The 19,854-nt window shown below is 35.8% G+C and overlaps 1 protein-coding gene across 9 annotated transcripts in view; it reads right to left on the bottom strand.

The window, feature by feature from the left end:
* LOC138306119 (myosin-2 heavy chain-like) overlaps positions 1–19,854 on the bottom strand; it is a 140,303-nt gene that overhangs the window by 100,153 nt on the left and 20,296 nt on the right. For all 9 annotated transcript variants that reach the window (XM_069246479.1, XM_069246484.1, XM_069246483.1 and 6 more), the window contains 2 exons: positions 15,315–15,381; positions 14,074–14,180 (listed from right to left, as the gene is read on the bottom strand). In XM_069246479.1, the coding sequence (XP_069102580.1) occupies positions 14,074–14,180; positions 15,315–15,381 (174 nt within the window). The remainder of the gene's footprint in view (positions 1–14,073; positions 14,181–15,314; positions 15,382–19,854) is intronic.

Here is a 19,854-nt window from a genome sequence, read left to right as displayed (position 1 = left end):
ACTGTATATCTTTTATCCCTTATGCATTTTCAGCATGGTTACAGCACGGTTACAGCATGAATTCAGTATTATTACAGCATGGATGAATACAGCATAGATGAAGCAATAGCTGCAAAATGTTTCCTTTTTATTCTTACTAGCTACAGCATGGTTGCAGCATTTTTCAATTATGCAAATAAGGCTAGCTGCAATCATGCTGCACAACCATACTGTACGCATGATTGTGCTGCAAGTATATATACAGAATACATGACTATACAATTGCCACTGTTTCTGTGTCGATAAACTAAGTTGGGGCAGATCTGTTTAATTCCCAATAACTTGAGTGCAGAATGTTTTCTTTTGACATTCCACAAAATCATGTGTCAATGTTTACAAATAACACATGTATGAAACAATCGGAGACATACAATTAAACAGATTTACTTTTTTAAATGTGTTATTGCTATTTGACCTGAATAAAATAACTGAAATATGAGAACTATTTTTTGTCAACTGCGCCCTTTTTCTGAATGACTGTTGTGCATGGATAAACACGACGGCAGTATAATATTGACGGCGAATGACACACGGTAAATGATTGTATCTGTTGTTTTGGATGATTTTATTGCTTAAAGAAAATATTGTTAATATATCGAAGGATTAACCTCTTACTTTGCTTAGTTTATGAGATGATAAACCCAATGGAGCAGTCGATAAATTGTACGTAAACATTTCGCGTTTACGCAATTTACCTGGTGCTCCCTTGGGTTTATTATCTCATAAACTAAGCAAAGCAAGAGGTTAATCCTTAAATAACGAAGCTCTGGGGACCACAAAAATGTCTTCGTTATAAGTATAGTTCGTTAAACACACATATTAAAGAAAAATGGAAAACATTGACGTGGAATGAAAATTACTACGTCATATAACTATAACTTTATTGTAAATGTATTTTACTGTACACTGTTTTATGATTCATTTGATTCCAATATACCAGGTTAAATAGGTGGAGAAAGTACAGAAATACACAGAGAAAAATCATCACCCCGACAGCATTTACACTAAACCATGAATACAAAATTATTGTAAAAAAATACTGACTCAAATTATTGTAAAATGCAAAAATAAATTTGGTTTGTAGTGTACTTACAACAATTAAGTTGATTTGTTCCACCTTGAGTAATGAAGCGATATCGTCCCTCGGATCTCGTTCATCGCATGACTCCATCTTGTTCAGGATAATATGTTTAAAAATCCTGATCAAATTAATCCCGACAGATTCTGAGTAGATCAGTCAATCCCAAAGTTGTTGAAATGTTCCAAAATTACGGAACATAAACAAAACCACTCCACTGTTACGGAATTTTGCTCTTGTTTTTTGAGATTGTGATGAAATTCCTGGTGTACTATCAATTTTCATAAAGATTATCCCTATATATTATATCGTCCTCCAGAGGGTTAAAATATATATACAACTTAAACAGAACCTCTTATAGGCCATCCTTTACACCAGAATTGTTATTATGGGAATATAACATTCAGTTTTTTGTGGTTCATGGATCCATAATTTTTTTTTTTTTTTTGCGCTGTATATTACAAAAAATACACCATAAACTTAAAAGATATTCTTCAGATATAACATTCCAAACACATGCTCCGTTTGTGATATCTGTCAACATCCACACAGAATCATTTCAGCATGCCGATATTTCTTAGTGACAGATTTCCCAAATATGGCAATGGATTGTAGATCATCTCCGTAATATCCAACACAGTAGAGTGAGCCAATAAACATATATGAAATAAAATCCTGACGATTAGAAAAGGGTAATTCCGCAAAACAAATAGTTTTTTACACTAGTTTTTTACACTCCTTTAGCAGTTGTTCATTTTTTTCAAAATTTTCAAAAAATATTTCCCCTCAGACTCCTGCACTGTTGGATTTCAGCACTAACATCACACATGTTTGATTGATGCTCTATTTACGTTTTTTTGTGTTCATATGCCATGGAGTCTATTTTGAAACTCCCTTAAATTAGATCCGATTCAAATTTGTAGTCATTTCCTGGAAATCGATTTCATTATCAGATCTATGAATGAAATCAAATGCATCAGCTGTCATCGAATGCGATGATAAGCCATGTCTAGATCCAATTCATCACGCTGTGACAGTCCTAAAACTAACATTAAGAGCATGCAGTTGTTTCCATATGTCATTTTTTAGACGTTAATAAAATAATATACTGCTTACAGTAACTTCTGCTCATGAAAAAATTGAAGGTTAAAATCTGTGTTAACATCGTCCTGACATCATTGTTCTTCACCTGTTCTATATCAAAACTGAATCTAAATTATGGGTATAAGTACCTCCAAATATATATATATATAAATATAGAAAAAAAAATCAAATACGTTTTATACCAAATCAATATTTTACGACGGATGAAAAATGAAAATGCTATTTCACGGAAAAGTTGAATCTTAAAGATCTGCTTTTTCTTCTATGTAATTGATAACAAAATGCGAATTGCCGATAACGATTCTGGTTTTTTGTGAATCTCTCTATGTCCTATGCTCCTTTTTCCGACCAGGAAATTCGGTTAACCAACAAACATCCAATCTGCAACATCCTCATACAAGATAACAGCTAGCATCCTATCGGCCTGTCCGTCAAATCTTTCATCTTTTCATGCTATTTTTTAAAAACAGTGACATCAAAAACTATTTTAACGGTTAATCAATAGAGATGGATCAATTATAAAATTTTCTGTCAATTTCGTTGTAATTAATGCAAACATTGATTTTTATTTTTTATCAATGACTCTTGTCAGATGTTTTCTTTTATTACCTCCCTTTTCTGAACTCTTCATTATTTCCAGTATTTGTTTTTCCAGCGGTTTAAACACAAGCAATGTTAGCATCATTGATCATCAATTTTGAAAATTGTGAATTCTGAAAAAGTGGCAAATATAAAAGAAATCAAAAAACACTTTGATTACACTGTGGGAAATCTTAAAAAAAATTTTTTACCAAATTTACACTTTTACACTTTTTTAGCAATTAAAACGAATCTAAGATTTTTTTTAAATATGTATTGTATACCATGGTAAGGATGCTCAATTTACCTGACACTCTTTCTTTCATTTCTCTTACACTAAATGGTAGATGTATATGGATGCTGAATTTACACCATTCCTCTTAAAATTTACACCAAATGGTACAGATGCTGAATTTTCCAGATTCCTGTATTTTCTAGATTCCTTTATTTTACAGATTCCTGTATTTTCTAGATTCCTGTATTTCTCAAATTACTGTATTTTACAGGAATTTCCCAGATTCCTGTATTTTCTAGATTCCTGTATTTTCCAGATTCCTGTATTTTCTAGATTTCTGTATTTTACAGATTCCTGTATTTTCCCTGTATTTCTCAATTACTGTATTTTAAGGAATTTCCCAGATTCCTGTATTTTCTAATTCCTGTATTTTCCAGATTCCTGTATTTTCTAGATTCTGTATTTTACAGATTCCTGTATTTTCTAGATTCCTGTATTTCTCAGATTACTGTATTCACAGGAATTTCCCAGATTCCTGTATTTTCTAGATTCCTGTATTTTTACAGATTCCTGTTTTAGATCCTGTATTTTCTAGATTCTTGTATTTCAGATTCCTGTATTTTCTAGATTCCTGTATTTTCCAGATCCTGTATTTTCCAGATTCCTGTATTTTCCAGATTCCATTTCCAGATTCCTGTATTTTCCAAGATTCCTGTTTTTTCTATAGATTCCTGTATTTTCTAGATTCCTGTATTTTCCAGATTCCTGTATTTCCTAGATTCCTGTATTTCCCAGATTCCTGTATTTTCTAGATTCCTAACATTAACTAATAGGTATAAATGCTGAACTTTACACTCCTAACTACACTTAGTGAATTTTCCAGACTCCTGGTTACACTAAAATTGTATGGATGCTGAATTTTCCAGACTCCTGGTTACACTAAAATTGTACGGATGCTGAATTTTCCAAACTCCACTACATACTCCATGTATACACAATGTTATAGCCACTGTCTTCGACACACCTGCTGTGACAACGTTATCTTCATCAACAATTTATTTTATCTGTGTTGTGACGACCTCGTCTCCAAACAGCATCTCGGTCAACAACCAACAATGCCACACATGATTAATTATTAATAATGAGGTCTACATCAACATACAACTTTGTTACATGCTAGCGTCATGCTCTGTTGAACATCGCTCACCTGTGCCTAGTACAATCAATTCATGTTTTTTTATAATGACCAAGTTTATGTTGATGTTTGATGGTGAGAGATAATCGGACGATTTCAAGATGTCAATAATTACCAGCAATTAAACGCTGGCATCTCAGAAACTTTAGGTTGTTAGTGAGATACATCAATACAGACACCATTGTTTAAAGATTTGTATGAAGTTGTGGGGCGGGGCTGGACAGGATGGGGTGGGGTAGGGTGGGACAAGACGGGGCGGGGCGGGGAAGGACAGGATGGGGTAGGGTGGTAGGGTGGTGCAGGACAGGAGGGGGGGAATGGGGTTTGATGGGACAGGACGGAGCGGTGCTGACAGGATGGAGTGGGTTGGGGCGGTAATGGGCAGGGTGGGTGTTGCGGGGCAGGACAGGACAGGGCAGGACAGGGTGGGGTGGGGCTGGGCAAAACAGGATGGGGTGGGGTGGGACAGGACGGGGCGGGGAAGGACAGGATGGGGTAGGGTGGTAGGGTGGTGCAGGACAGGAGGGGGGGGAAAGGGGTTTGGTGGGACAGGACAGAGCGGTGCTGACAGGATGGAGTGGGTTGGGGCGCGGTAATGGGCAGGGTGGGTGTTGCATGGCAGGACAGGACAGGACAGGGTGGGGTGGGGCTGGGCAAGACAGGATGGGGTGGGGTGGGACAGGACGGGGCAGGGAAGGACAGGATGGGGTAGGGTGGTAGGGTGGTGCAGGACAGGAGGGGGGGGGAAAGGGGTTTGGTGGGACAGGACAGAGCGGTGCTGACAGGATGGAGTGGGTTGGGGCGGTAATGGGCAGGGTGGGTGTTGCATGGCAGGACAGGACAGGACAGGGTGGGGTGGGGCTGGGCAAGACAGGATGGGGTGGGGCAGGGACAGGACGGGGACGGGGAAGGACAGGATGGGGTAGGGTGGTAGGGTGGTGCAGGACAGGAGGGGGGGAAGGGGTTTGGTGGGACAGACGGAGCGGTGCTGACAGGATGGAGTGGGTTGGGGCGGTAATGGGCAGGGTGGGTGTTTTGCATGGCAGGACAGGACAGGACAGGGTGGGGTGGTGGGGTGGGCAAGACAGGATGGGGTGGGGTGGGACAGGACGGGGCGGGGAAGGACAGGATGGGGTAGGGTGGTTAGGGTGGTGCAGGACAGGAGGGGGGGATGGGGTTTGGTGGGACAGGACAGAGCGGTGCTGACAGGATGGAGTGGGTTGGGGCGGTAATGGGCAGGGTGGGTGTTGCGGGGCAGGACAGGACAGGGTGGGGTGGGACAGGGTGGGGTTTTGCTTAAGAGTAATTTTACACATGGCCGAGTGATTAACGACACTGTCTGACATTCCGGCATGCGTAACTTAAACCAAATATTTTTGCTATAACTAAAAACCCATAGCAATGGAAATAATTCAAATAATTCACATACCACCTGAAACCCGATAATGTTTGTGCAGGACTATTGTTTCTATTGCTGATGGAATGACGTTAAAAGATGATATCCTGCGCTAACGTCATTTATGTAAATTATTCTCATTGTGTGCTGGGTCAGTTCATTAACACATACACCCCTGAAATTTCATAATGGACTGGTCTTGTCTTTGTTTTAGAAGAGCCCAAATGTGTCTTCAAGGGTATAAAGGGGGTAAACAGAACATAAAATCTCTGGTTAATGTTGTTAATGTAACAACTACAGAAGGGAATTATTTCAACATTTCTCACACATTAATAATTAAAGGGCTATTAAACAAAATGTCTTCACAGAGCAGAGTAATGTCAGATGCCAGCAATATCACATCTATTTCATAGACACTGTCAACACATCTAAGGCAATTTAAGAGTCGTTATTGAAACATCTGCAATGGAACATCTCTCTTCAATTCAATATCTCAACAATTTGGATTCATTATTCATCAAATGGAATATGGCAACATTATTTCTCCTTTGGAAATTGCTTCAATAGGAATGATACATGAGATTGAAATAGCTTAGTGGTTAGAGTGTCCCATCCTACAAATGGAGCTGCAACTCCGGACTGCAGTGACTCAAGGGTTAAGATATTCACCTCTGGGTCCAGTGGCTGAGCGGTTAAGGTGTCTGATATTCTACCACTAGCCCTCCACCTCTGTATCACAGTGGCTGAGTGGTAAAGGTGTCTGACATTCTACCATTAGCCCTCCACCTCTTAGCCACAGTGGCTGAGTGGTTAAGGTGTCTGACATTCTACCACTAGCCCTTCACCTCTTGGTTACAGTGACTGAGTGGTTAAGGTGTCTGACATTCTACCACTACCCCTTCACCTCTTGGTTACAGTGACTGAGTGGTTAAGGTGTCTGACATTCTACCACTACCCCTTCACCTCTGGGTCACAGTGGCTGAGTGGTTAAGGTGTCTGACGTTCTACCACTAGCCCTCTACCTTTAGATAGATGTAAGTTACTTAAGATATTATGTGTGCATCAACAAAAATAGATAATTTTTAAATGATTTTCCTATCCTGTGTAATTGATCAAGCTGTCAAATTCATCGTTAAGAAGCACATTAATCAGTCTGAAATGTTATAGGGAAAAACCATTAACTCTGCAATAAAGTCATTTTATTATATTGATGTACTGGCTCGATGATCACCTTGCCAATCAAAGACCTTAAATTACATCTCATAGCAACAGACATCTTCTGGACCAATCAGAGACCTTTATATCTCATAGCAACAGACATCTTCTGGACCAATCAGAGACCTTTATATCTCATAGCAACAGACATCTTCTGGACCAATCAGAGACCTTTATATCTCATAGCAACAGACATCTCCTGGACCAATCAGAGACCTTTATATACTCATAGCAACAGACATCTCCTGGACCAATCAGAGACCTTTATATCTCATAGCAAAAGACGTCTCCTGGACCTATCAGAGAATTTTATATCTCATAGCAAAAGACGTATCCTGGACCAATCAGAGACCTTTATATCTCATAGCAACAGGCATCTCCTGGACCAATCAGAGACCTTTATATCTCATAGCAACAGACATCTCCTGGACCAATCAGAGACTTTTATATCTCATAGCAACAGACATCTCCTCCTGGACCAATCAGAGACTTTTATATCACATAGCAACAAACATCTTCTGGACCAATCGAAAACCTTTATATCTCATAGCAACAAACATCTTCTGGACCAATCAGAGACTTTTATATCTCATAGCAACAGACATCTCTTCGACCAATCAGAGACTTTTATATCTCATAGCAACAGAACATCTCCTATAGAGGGACCAAGAGACATCTCCTGGACCAATCAGAGACCTTTATATCTCATAGCAAAAGACGTCTCCTGGACCTATCAGAGAATTTTATATCTCATAGCAAAAGACGTATCCTGGACCAATCAGAGACCTTTATATCTCATAGCAACAGGCATCTCCTGGACCAATCAGAGATCTTTATATCTCATAGCAACAGACATCTCTTGGAACAATCAGAGACCTTTATATCTCATAGCAACAAACATCTCCTGGACCAATCAGAGACTTTTATATCTCATAGCAACAGACATCTCCTGGACCAATCAGAGAAATTTATATCACATAGCAACAAACATCTTCTGGACCAATCGAAAACCTTTATATCTCATAGCAACAAACATCTTCTGGACCAATCAGAGACTTTTATATCTCATAGCAACAAACATCTCCTGCACCAATCAGAGACCTTTATATCTCATAGCAACAGACATCTCCTGGACCAATCAGAGACCTTTATATCTCATAGCAACAGACATCTCCTGGACCAATCAGAGACTTTTATATCTCATAGCAACAGACATCTCCTGGACCAATCAGAGACCTTTATATCTCATAGCAACAGACATCTCCTGGACCAATCAGAGACTTTTATATCTCATAGCAACAAACATCTCCTGGACCAATCAGATTGAAGCCTCAAGTTACTTATTGGTTACATGTGTACTTGAAGTTTCAGTGTATGTCAAATGAAGTGGACACTCTACAATTGATATACATTAACCTTAAATGATTGTGGAAGCATAACCTAGGACAATACAGGGGTTTCAAAACATCTTTGGGGAAAAACACAATTTACCATTGATTTGTCTAACCTTTCGGCGATAATGCCATCACATGTCAAAATATTATACAAGAGGATATATACTTTATATAGTATATAAACTATGGAATATGTTGTCATATAAATCATGTCAAAATATGACGCATCAATTACAAGAAGTTGGGGGTTAAATCGACCGAAAGTCATGCTTTACTAGGGGTCTTTATACAGAGGTGGTCTTTATACAGAGGTGGTCTTTATACAGAGGTGGTCTTTATACAGAGGTGGTCTTTATACAGAGGTGGTCGCTAAGGCAGGTTTTACTATATGTGCTAAAATTTGCCTTTATTAACATATTATTTTCTAAGGTTAATAACCTTGAAATGCAGGTCAATAATTGTATAATAATTACCTTGAGTGCAGGAAGGGAGACAATCGCTTTCATAAGTCGCTTTCTTTCTTTCATCTTGTTAATATCACACAATTCTCAACAGCTATTGTATATGAAATTCATGGTGCTGTGTTTTAAGCTCAAGTTTTGTCAATCGAGTCAACGTATACCACATATGATGAATCATCTCCAATGTCTTTTGAAAATGTCACTTGAAAACAAATTAAAATTTTCCGATGGTATCTAAGTTGGTGCTGAGAACTTCTTCAAAGAAACTAGTTACACCAGAAAACAAAGCTTAAATCACAAAATGCTCATCCTTCTGACACTTAAATCTGCAACCCTTTTGGTGTTTAGTAAAAATCAAAGTCCTGTCTTGTATTTTCTAATGTAAACATGTTGAAAACACTTGCTGTACCACCGACAGAAATTTGATCCAAGAGAAAACAACACTTTCTTTTCATTTCTTAAAAAAGTCTCATAAATGTACATAACCCTTTCTTTGATTTGATCCCATAATGCTTGGTTTCAAGCTAAGTTATCTAATATGTAGACACATGTTTAAACTAACTCACAAGGGAATATGTAAGTATATTTATAGGTTTTAACTAGATGAAACAAATCCCTTATCTTTCTCTCGGCAACCGTCATGAGATTGATTAAGTAAAATAAAAGTCCAGAAGAAAAAAAATCTTCATTTCCTATGAAGTTCCAGTGTTGCTAAGGAACCAGAAATGGCCACTAGCGGATTTATTGTTGACAAAGCGGGCTAAAAATGTACACAATAAAATTCTAGAATTTGGCAATAATAGAACGTCTTGTACTTCTAGCGATCGAATTGTAGCACCTTACAGTATAGTCATATTCCCACATTAGCCATTTGTTTGAGCAAATGATATGACACACTTTACTTTCTATCATCGTTTGTTCATCAACTAAATAATTAGGCAGCTTTAGTATGGGACATTTTGGGAGATGATGATGTAAAACAGATCCCTAGGGATCTAAATCAAAGATCAGTCTCTTCTCCTTTGGAATTGATAGATCACCAGCTGTCAATCAAATTGTCCGGTAGCGCATGTGACTTTGTATAATTTATATGGTATGACGTTTGCTCCGACATGGAAATAAGGTCTGTCCAAAGTTCCCTAAGAATCTATATAAAAAAACAATCTCTCACAGATACCTAGGGTTTTGAATCAAAGCACCATCTCTCACAGATCCCTAGGGTTTTGAATCAAAGCACAATATCTCACAGATCCCTAGGGTTTTGAATCAAAGTACAATCTCTCACAGATCCCTAGGGTTTTGAATCAAAGCACAATCTCTCACAGATCCCTAGGGTTTTGAATCAAAGCACAATCTCTCACAGATCCCTAGGGTTTTGAATCAAAGCACAATCTCTCACAGATCCCTAGGGTTTTGAATCAAAGCACAATCTCTCACAGATCCCTAGGGTTTTGAATCAAAGTACAATCTCTCACAGATCCCTAGGGTTTTGAATCAAAGCACAATCTCTCACAGATCCCTAGGGTTTTGAATCAAAGCACAATCTCTCACAGATCCCTAGGGTTTTGAATCAAAGCACAATCTCTCACAGATACCTAGGGTTTTGAATCAAAGCACAATCTCTCACAGATCCCTAGGGTTTTGAATCAAAGCACAATCTCTCACAGATCCCTAGGGTTTTGAATCAAAGCACAATCTCTCACAGATCCCTAGGGTTTTGAATCAAAGTACAATCTCTCACAGATCCCTAGGGTTTTGAATCAAAGCACAATCTCTCACAGATCCCTAGGGTTTTGAATCAAAGCACAATCTCTCACAGATCCCTAGGGTTTTGAATCAAAGCACAATCTCTCACAAATCCCTAGGGTTTTGAATCAAAGCTCAATCTCTCACAGATCCCTAGGGTTTTGAATCAAAGTACATCTCTTCTGGTTGAGGAATTGTTAGACCCCCATCTGTCAATCAAACTGTTTGGATAATGTACTTGACTTTGCATTTTGTATTGTGTATACTACGACGTTTGCTCCAACATGGAATAACTGCTATATGTGCATGTGCATGCATGAGGCTTGACTATATATCCTCTGGCGATTGGTTACTACAACTGAGACAATTGAAGTTGTCTGTCATATTAAAATTATCGTCACAGACCAAATATCTTTCGCTTCACTTCCGAACCAAATATCGCTTCACTTCCTAGCCAAATATAATCCATAAAATCATTTATAAAGTAATGTTTTCACAGTGAATAATCCCAAGTGAATTAAAAACACAATTGTCACAAAAATCCTGTAACATCTCCATCAGATACACTTCCTACATAAGTATAAAACCCAGCCATTAAACATGTCCAGTATTTCCTTTCCTCTGTCACACAGCTGGTCAGACAAGTTAGGACATTCGTAGTGTTTTGAACATTAGATAAAGAATTAATCCTAAATGTGATGTGATTTTTCAGCTGTCAAATCTCATCCCTGTCTCCTGGGTAAACTGGTAAGTTTGTATATCTAATCAATTCAGTGACAATTTTATATACTTTCTCACTATCATATAACCACAGCTGAGGACCTGTACAGCGTAAAACAGTATTTCACCACAAATAAGACCCTCCCGCCAATAATAACTTCTGATGCCTCCCACAAACCCTCCCGCAAATAAGACCCCCATCTATCTCAACACCTTCCCATTATTTGGGGTCAATGTCTGAAAATAAGCTAACTTTGTGATTTAATGCAAAGACAGATTATATTGAAGAAAACATATAATTTCGTTGGGGTAAAATTTCGTGGTTTGATGTGTCTATAAACATTTTCGTTAGGGGTGAATTTTCATTGTTCTTCTATTTAAAGTTTTGGATTTAGTTCTGGTTAAATTTTTATTTATGTTTTATTTTCGACGTTTTATATGTACTGACAAAATAAACGAAAGTAAATGTCCAAAAAAATTTAATGGTTTTACAGAAGTACCCACATTGCAGAAAACTACAGGAACATTTTTTGGCAGTATTAAAACCTCACCAAAAATTAACTCCTATTAACTCATTCACCCCTGAAGACACATTTGGGCTCTTCTAAATCAAAGACTAGACCAGTCCATTATGAAATTTCGGGGGTGAATGAGTTATATCAACGAGTTAACTCTGATGACTCTCCATCACATTTAAATCTCCTGTACCGGCTCCAGTAGTGTGATTTTGAGCTATATTATCAAACAGGGGATTAAATTTGTTTACAATCCACACTTGCACCTGACCAGTAGTTTACCCAAGAGCTAATTATAAGTCAAAATAGTCATGAATACCCCATACAGAAACTACCTCCATTATTAGAGAGCTCTCATTAATATATCAATAAGGAGCTGCCGTAATCCTTCCGTATGTATAGAGAATACATAAGTTTATGGATGTATATACAAACAATAACTTTAAACTCACATATCCTTTAAATCGTCAACATACGAAAATTATAATTACCTTCTTTGCTAGAGAGTTCTAATTATCATATTTAAGGGTGAGGACCCTTTGAACTTTTGACTCACGATGGAGGCAATTCATATACATAAGTATTATATACAAACGACAATATGTATACTTATGAAAATATTCCTTTGAAGTATTGATATTGCAACTTTTCAAAATACTGACACACAAGGGCAGATAACTCTGTTATATTCAAACAACACCAAGGAGAAACGCATGCAGAATGATGCGACAGGAAGAGGGATGTCAGTATAATAAAATAATCCTCCCTGTAATTTCAAAATGAACTATCCCAGACTATGAAGTAGAACAGTTTAAATGGATAATCAGGGGTGATCAGGGTGTTGCATTTCAAATTTTTATCTGTTTAGTTGTACAAAACATATCTAGATTTCAACTCATTCACCCCTGTAATTCCATAATGAACTGCTCCAACCTTTGAATCAGAAGAGTCCAAATGTGTGTTCAGGGGTAAATGGAGTCAGATTTCATGCCTGTTTGTTACCATAAATGTGACAGAATAACACATCAATCCTGGTTTCAGTTCTTTAGACTGTAACCAGAATTTAAAATAAGAATTTCCATAAAAAACATGCAAATCAATATTTCAATTATCTAGAAATTTCTACTTGCTTAAAATTCTTCTGACAATAGCATGTCTTTATTGATGTAAAGCTCACTACCAAAGATCCATAAAGCTTCACAATAGAATTTAAGTTTAGATCAGGACATGGATTGATTTTTGTCATTTTTTACTCTAAAAATGACATTAATTCATGTTTGTTGGTGGAGGAAAGCCAAAGAACCCGGAAAAAAAAACACCAACCAGCGGTCAGTACCTGGCATTACTGCCCCACAGGGGGAATTATGGTAATATGTCAGGACACTGCAGTCCCTTAAACTCCAACACGAACACCACATAACTTCAAGGTTACATGGGGAGGCCTGAAGGTCAGTGGTTTTTCTCTGGGTACTCCGGTTTTCCACCACCATCTAAACCTGACACATTCCCAAATGACTCTGGCTGTTAATAGGACGTTAATTTAAATAATCAAACCAAATAGTAATATGAACTTTCGGTACTTTGATATTTTTAACAAAGCTTGAACTCTTAGAACTTTGATATATTGAACAAAGCTTTGATCAATGCAGCATGCTACTGTACAGACACTTACTCATAAAACACTTCATCCTAATTCATACATCAGTCATATCAACAGCATACACGTCTATAAACGACAGCTATCAATATTACATAGGCGTAACATTTTAATCATTTATATATCTAGATAGTGTAGCAACGACACATACAATTTAGGTCAACACTCTAAAAGAAGCAATTCAGGTAAAATATAGGTTTATGCCATGCTACAAATGTATGAAAACATTGCTGTTTTTCAAAGCAAAAACAAAATTATTTATTCAAACAATTTTGATTAAATTTTTTCTCTTTTTTTTGTTGTTTTTATTTATTTATTTATTTTTTGCTCATCATTTTTCAAAAAACATAGGAATAGACTTTCATGTTTATAACAGAAATGACCTTTCAATGGTCATACAGTGTGCATGACCTTTCACAGACAAGGTGTCAAAGGTAGATAACTTCTCCAAAGAAAGAGTTTTCTGTCAGAAAAGGTGACATCCCCCAGGGAAGAAAAATTTACCTCAAACAAGGGGGATAACTCCCTATTGCAATAAAAGGAGAAAAATCTCTCATACAAGGGGAGGTAATAACTCCTCAAGTACAATCTAAAGAAAGAATTAAACATATACAGTTGTTTTGTAAAATATTTCATCAAAAAATGAAAAGGAATAGTTTCAATTTCATTCAGCTGGAAAAAAAAAAATTATGATAATATTTTTAAGATAACATTATTAAAATATGAGTAAATTTCCTACCTGCAGCTTCTTGATCATATCAGCATACTCTAGTCGAACTGTCTCTATGTCAGCGGCGTGGGTGTCATGGAGTGCCTTAATTTGGTCCTGATGTAGGGCCTGCAGCTCTGGTAAGATACAATGGTGACATATATAATTAACCACTAAATTGTGTGAAGTTGATACCAAAGGCCCAACACTCAAAAAGAAACAAAAGGTATACAGGGCCTGCAGCTCTGGTAAGATACAATGGTGACATATATAATTAACCACTAAATTGTGTGAAGTTGATACCAAAGGCCCAACACTCAAAAAGAAACAAAAGGTATACAGGGCCTGTAGCTGTAGCCTGGTAACATAAATGGTGACATATATAATAAACCACTAAATTGTGTGAAGTTGATACCAAAGGTCTAACACTCAAAAAGAAACAAAAGGTATATAGGGCCTGTAGCCCTGGTTACATAAAAGGTGAAATATCAACTATGAATTTTTTTGAATTACATCATAGTTTCATTATAAAAAGTTCACATTTTTCAGGACCAATAGAAAGAGCTTTGGTAGATACAACAGAATTAACATCTCGCTAGAGACAACCTCTATATAAAGACAACCTGCTTAATACAACCACTCTTCTAGGGTCCCAAATGACCAAATTCAACACAAGTCAACCTGTGTATAAAGACCACCTGAGTTATAAGACCACTCTTCTAGGGTCCCAAATGACCAAATTCAACACAAGTCCACCTGTGTAATAAAGACCACCTGCTTAATAAGACCACTCTTCTAGGGTCCCAAATGACCAAATTCAACACAAGTCAACCTGTTTATAAAGACAACCTGCTTAATACAACCACTCTTCTAGGGTCCCAAATGACCAAATTCAACACAAGTCAACCTGTGTATAAAGACCACCTGAGTTATAAGACCACTCTTCTAGGGTCCCAAATGACCAAATTCAACACAAGTCCACCTGTGTATAAAGACCACCTGAGTTATAAGACCACTTTTCAATGGTTCCAAATGACCAAATTTCAACACAATTAACCTATAGAGACCTGTTCAATAAGACAACATTTTTCATGGTCCAAAAATGACCATTTTTTCAACACAATGCAACCTGTGTATAGGGACCACCTGTTCAATAAGACCTTTTTTTTGTCTGTCCCTTGTGTGGTCTTTTTAGGCAGGTTCCACTGTATACAATTTTTAGCTTATTAATCAACAACATAATTATACATTGTACAACAATCGAAATTTACCTCGCTTAGATTCTTGCAGCTCAAGTTTGTGTCTTTCAATGACAGTCTGTAGTTCATCAATTTTAACCTGGAACAAAAAAAAATCTAGATAAGCCTTCAAAGATTCTTATCTAAAACACTTCATATGTGTATGACTTTGAAATCATAATTTAATTATGATAGAACCGGATTATCCATGCAATCAAAATATAGTTTTTATTTTGGAAAATTTTAACACTAATTAAGAAATTTCTGAGGATCAATTAGTGCTTAACCTATTTATCCCTGAAAAACACAATAGCATACTCCTCACAATAGGTCTGGAATAGTTCAATAGAAAATAATGGGTGAATCAGTTCATGATGCTAGAAACTGATTAACGTCTTAAGTTTTTTTTTTTTTTTTTTTTTTTTTTCAGAATTAACTTGAATAGATTTTGGAAATCTTTTGTCTTTGAAATCATTACACCGATATCTCAGCCAAACAGAAGCAACGTTACAAACGGTGACACCATTTTTTTCCTTAATGGGCTGATAAAGTAAATTTTTAAGCCAATGAAAATGCTTGTTACAAGCAGAATTGAATAATTATGATTTAAAGGATATTCAGTTATGGTAGGTTACAAACAACATATAGCTCAATTATAATGAACAGTAATCGAGTATTATCAACTTATTAGATATATGGAAGTCGCAATTTTATAATCATATTATAGACAAATTACGAACACTTTATTTTCTACTGGAAATACATGTCTACAATATCACAATATACTGAGTGTTTCGTCAACATGTCAGTGTCTAAGAGATAGAATTCACAAAAGATTGAAATCAATTCAGCCAATACACAATCAACTAAACAAAGAAGAAATTTGGTGACTTAAAATACATCGAAATTTTACTACAAGATGTTTGTTGAAATGTCAGTACAGGGAGCATAAAAACAAGAAATATCTTCTCTTGAATTTGAGTTATGTCCCCTACAATTACATTAAAGCAAATGTAAAGAAAATTTAAATAATAAAAAAAAAAAAAAAAAAAAAAAAAACAATTCCCCAAAAAATTATTGTTTTACCTCTCATAAGTCTATTGTTGTTGGTTATACATATTGTTTATCAATTAACACTATCACATAATTAGATAATAATTTAATCAAATATTGGTGTAATTAATTAGTTCTGATAATTGCCTTATGAATTAATTCTGATACATGTACATACAATCAATCACTCATAGCATGTATAAAACATCAAATATAAAAAAAATCCTTCATTATCAATATGATCAACATTAATATACGTTTCTCCAAAGAAGCATGAAAATAAAATAAAAAGCTTGGTTTTGTAGAAATAAGAAAGCAGCATAAGAGATATGAAATATAAGAAACCGAGAGAAATAGAATCTATAAATGCTACGAGCCAGATAAGCCATAGAGTATGTATTACACAGAGTATAGCAGGATTAACATTTTAGCAGAATATGATTATCTCCCCTTATCAGGGTGATCGGTCATGTAGATTATCTCCCCTTTCCAGAGCGTTCTTCTTCTTGATATTTTGATTTTATAAATCTTTTCCCCTTCAATTTTTTGTCTTCTATATAAGTACCGTATATATTCCTTTATCAGAGTATCAGTATTCTCCTCTTAATAGATTATCTCCCTTTACTCAAGATTATTCCCCCTTGCAGATTTTCTTTTTTAGTAGATTGTTCTCCCTTTACCGATTATATCCCCTTAAGAATGTTCTCCTTCTCTATATATGCCTTTACCAGAGTATTAATATTCACTAATAGATTATCTCCCCATTAAAAGAGATTTCCTCCCCTTGAAGATTTTCTTTTTTTCATTGGTTGATTATCTCCCATTCAATTTTTCTTCTTCTAGATTTTATTATTCTCCCTTTAAAGAGATTTTTCTCTTATAAATTTTTTCCCATATATATAATGGAGCTCATTCAAGTACCACGTGATAACCGATAACGTTTGTGCGGGACTATTGTTTCTATTGGTGATGGAATGACGTCAAATGACGTTATCGCGGGATAATGTCATTTCAGCGGGAAGATTACAAAGAGTTACATTCCATCACCACTGGAGATAATAGTCCCGCACAAACGTTATCGGGTATCACGTGGTACGTGAATTAGTCCCATTCTCCTCAACAGATTACATTATTGCATGACTATCACATGCTCTCTCTTTACAATTATTTTTCTCTTTAGTACTAAAGTAAACTATCTCCCTTATATCATATCTCTTTACAAAAGAGTCACTTTCAATTTTCAATTTGTATTTTCATTATAGCATTTTTTTACCTTTCCCTTAAAACATCATTTTCAGAAAATAGGGCCAGGGTTCCTGATATAAACTGTGGTAATACATAATCTACATGTAATAACTATACTAAAGTATATATTCATGCATGTTCGTCAAATCTGCAACCAAGTGTAAGGTGTACCGATAGCACCAGGCACCAGTTTGTGTTTCTGCCATGTCGTATCTATATCGTCCAATCAAATTTACTGATTAACCCTAGCAACCAATCAGGTTGACTCAAATTTTCTTTGATTTTTAAAGTAACCAATTAAATTATAGCGATTGTCTTTAACAGCCAATCAGATACAACAGGTTTACAATAGTAATAAAACTGAAAAAATATTATTATGAAAGAAAATTTGAAGCAAAATTAGCAGTTTGAATTTTGAAATTAATCGAAATATGTTACATATCTTTAATTTTGCCCTCATTTATTTATTTAGTAATTAATAACATACTGTAGCCAATTGTATTTCAGATTTGATTTAGTTTCGCGAATTTGCTTAATTAGCAAATGTTTATCAAAGTGAATTAACATCAACATCTGCAATATAAATAGAACATTCCCTTCATTTTTTAAATCTGCGAATATTAATTTTCTCAAACATCGAAATCGTAAATGAAAGTTGACTTACAGTCATGTTAAATTTTTATTTATAACTATGTAGATACATTTCATGGCAGAAACATAATATATGCCAGATCCGCCCCTACAGTGAAAATCTACAGTGAGAGAGTGTCCGATTACATGTTAATTTGGTTTTACTCGACTTGTAGTTCTTCATATTATCCACTGAAAAAATTAAAATGATAAAATTCCATCAAATTCAAATCACATCTTTTTTGTAGTAATAATTTATCTTCCATCTAGACTGAAAATGAGAGGAGTTGTAAATCCAATGTACAATCAAAAATGTAATAAGATCTTATATGTTGTATTTAATAAGTAGTTGGTCCCTTTTTTCTTTCATTTTCTTCATTATCCACGTTTTTTTTTGGTTTTTTTTAAAGGTTCATACTGTACGAATAATTCATCTCTTTTTTTCAATTATACAATACATGATTAAATTCATGCTGCTCCAGAAGGGTTTTAAACAGTCTGTTTAAGAAAAAGCTAGAAGAAACTTTTTATTGACAATTTCAATGACATTTCATTATAATATAACTGTTCATTTTTACAGAATTCCTTGGTCCAGGACTCAAAGTCTGATCAGAGTTATCTCCCATGGACTTTATGGACCGCCTACTTCAAATCACACCTATCCACCCCTGAAGACACATTTTAAACACTTCAAATTCAAAGACTGGAACAGTTCATTTTGAATTTTCAGGGGTGATTGATTTGGTGCATATATAGATTACGGAGGTATTTCATGAAGAACCATCTGTTTGCTTGTTCATTCACTTGCTAGCCTAGCTACAAGTAGTCCAACAACTCAATACAATAAATATGATCACAATACAATCATGGATAAAACAAAAGGATGATGATAAACAACAATGAATAAATTAGGACTTTAAATCAATCACATGATCAATGACCTTATTTGGGAAAGGTAAATAATCAACAAAATCACTGAAGCGGAAAATCAATTACTGCCGGTCACTCATGCACTATAATTAAGGAATATGGATTGGTTTTTTGTTTTACATTTTACTATAATTAGACTAATAAGCCAAAAAAACACACGTATATGTCACTTAAAAGGTAAATCTAAGCAAAATCATACAATATTGCCTATTAAACCCATTATTTGTCTCCATAGTAACAAAAAATTGCATTTTTCTGTGTTTTTCCAAAAAAATATTAAAACAATGAGGCCCAGAGGGCCTGTATTGCTCACCTGGTTTTTTGTTAGTAATTATCACAAGACTCTGACAATTAGAAAAATAACCAAAATTGACTCCCAAAGTTTAATTTTGAATCACAACCATACAATGATGCTATTGATACCATACAAATATGCTATCCAATACATAGGTTCAGAGACAAAGTAATTTATATGAAAGTAGTAGCCTAATTGACCTTTTTGACCTCGCATCTATTGCCGTCTAAGGCCCTGGGGGTCAGCCCTATCATTTGTACAATTTCAAATCCCAACCCTATATGGATGCTACCATTGCATTATAAGTGCCTTCCATTCTTAGTTGCAGAGAAGAAGTCATTTATATGGAAATAGCTAAATTAACCCCTTTTGTGGTTTCAGGAAGAAGTCGTTTATAAGGAAAAAGCCAAATTGACACCT

Source organism: Argopecten irradians, chromosome 13 (genome assembly GCF_041381155.1).
Source record: "Argopecten irradians isolate NY chromosome 13, Ai_NY, whole genome shotgun sequence".
Taxonomy (NCBI): domain Eukaryota; kingdom Metazoa; phylum Mollusca; class Bivalvia; order Pectinida; family Pectinidae; genus Argopecten; species Argopecten irradians.
Note: the sequence above shows the minus strand (reverse complement) of the source record. Positions and strands in the feature narration are given on the sequence as shown.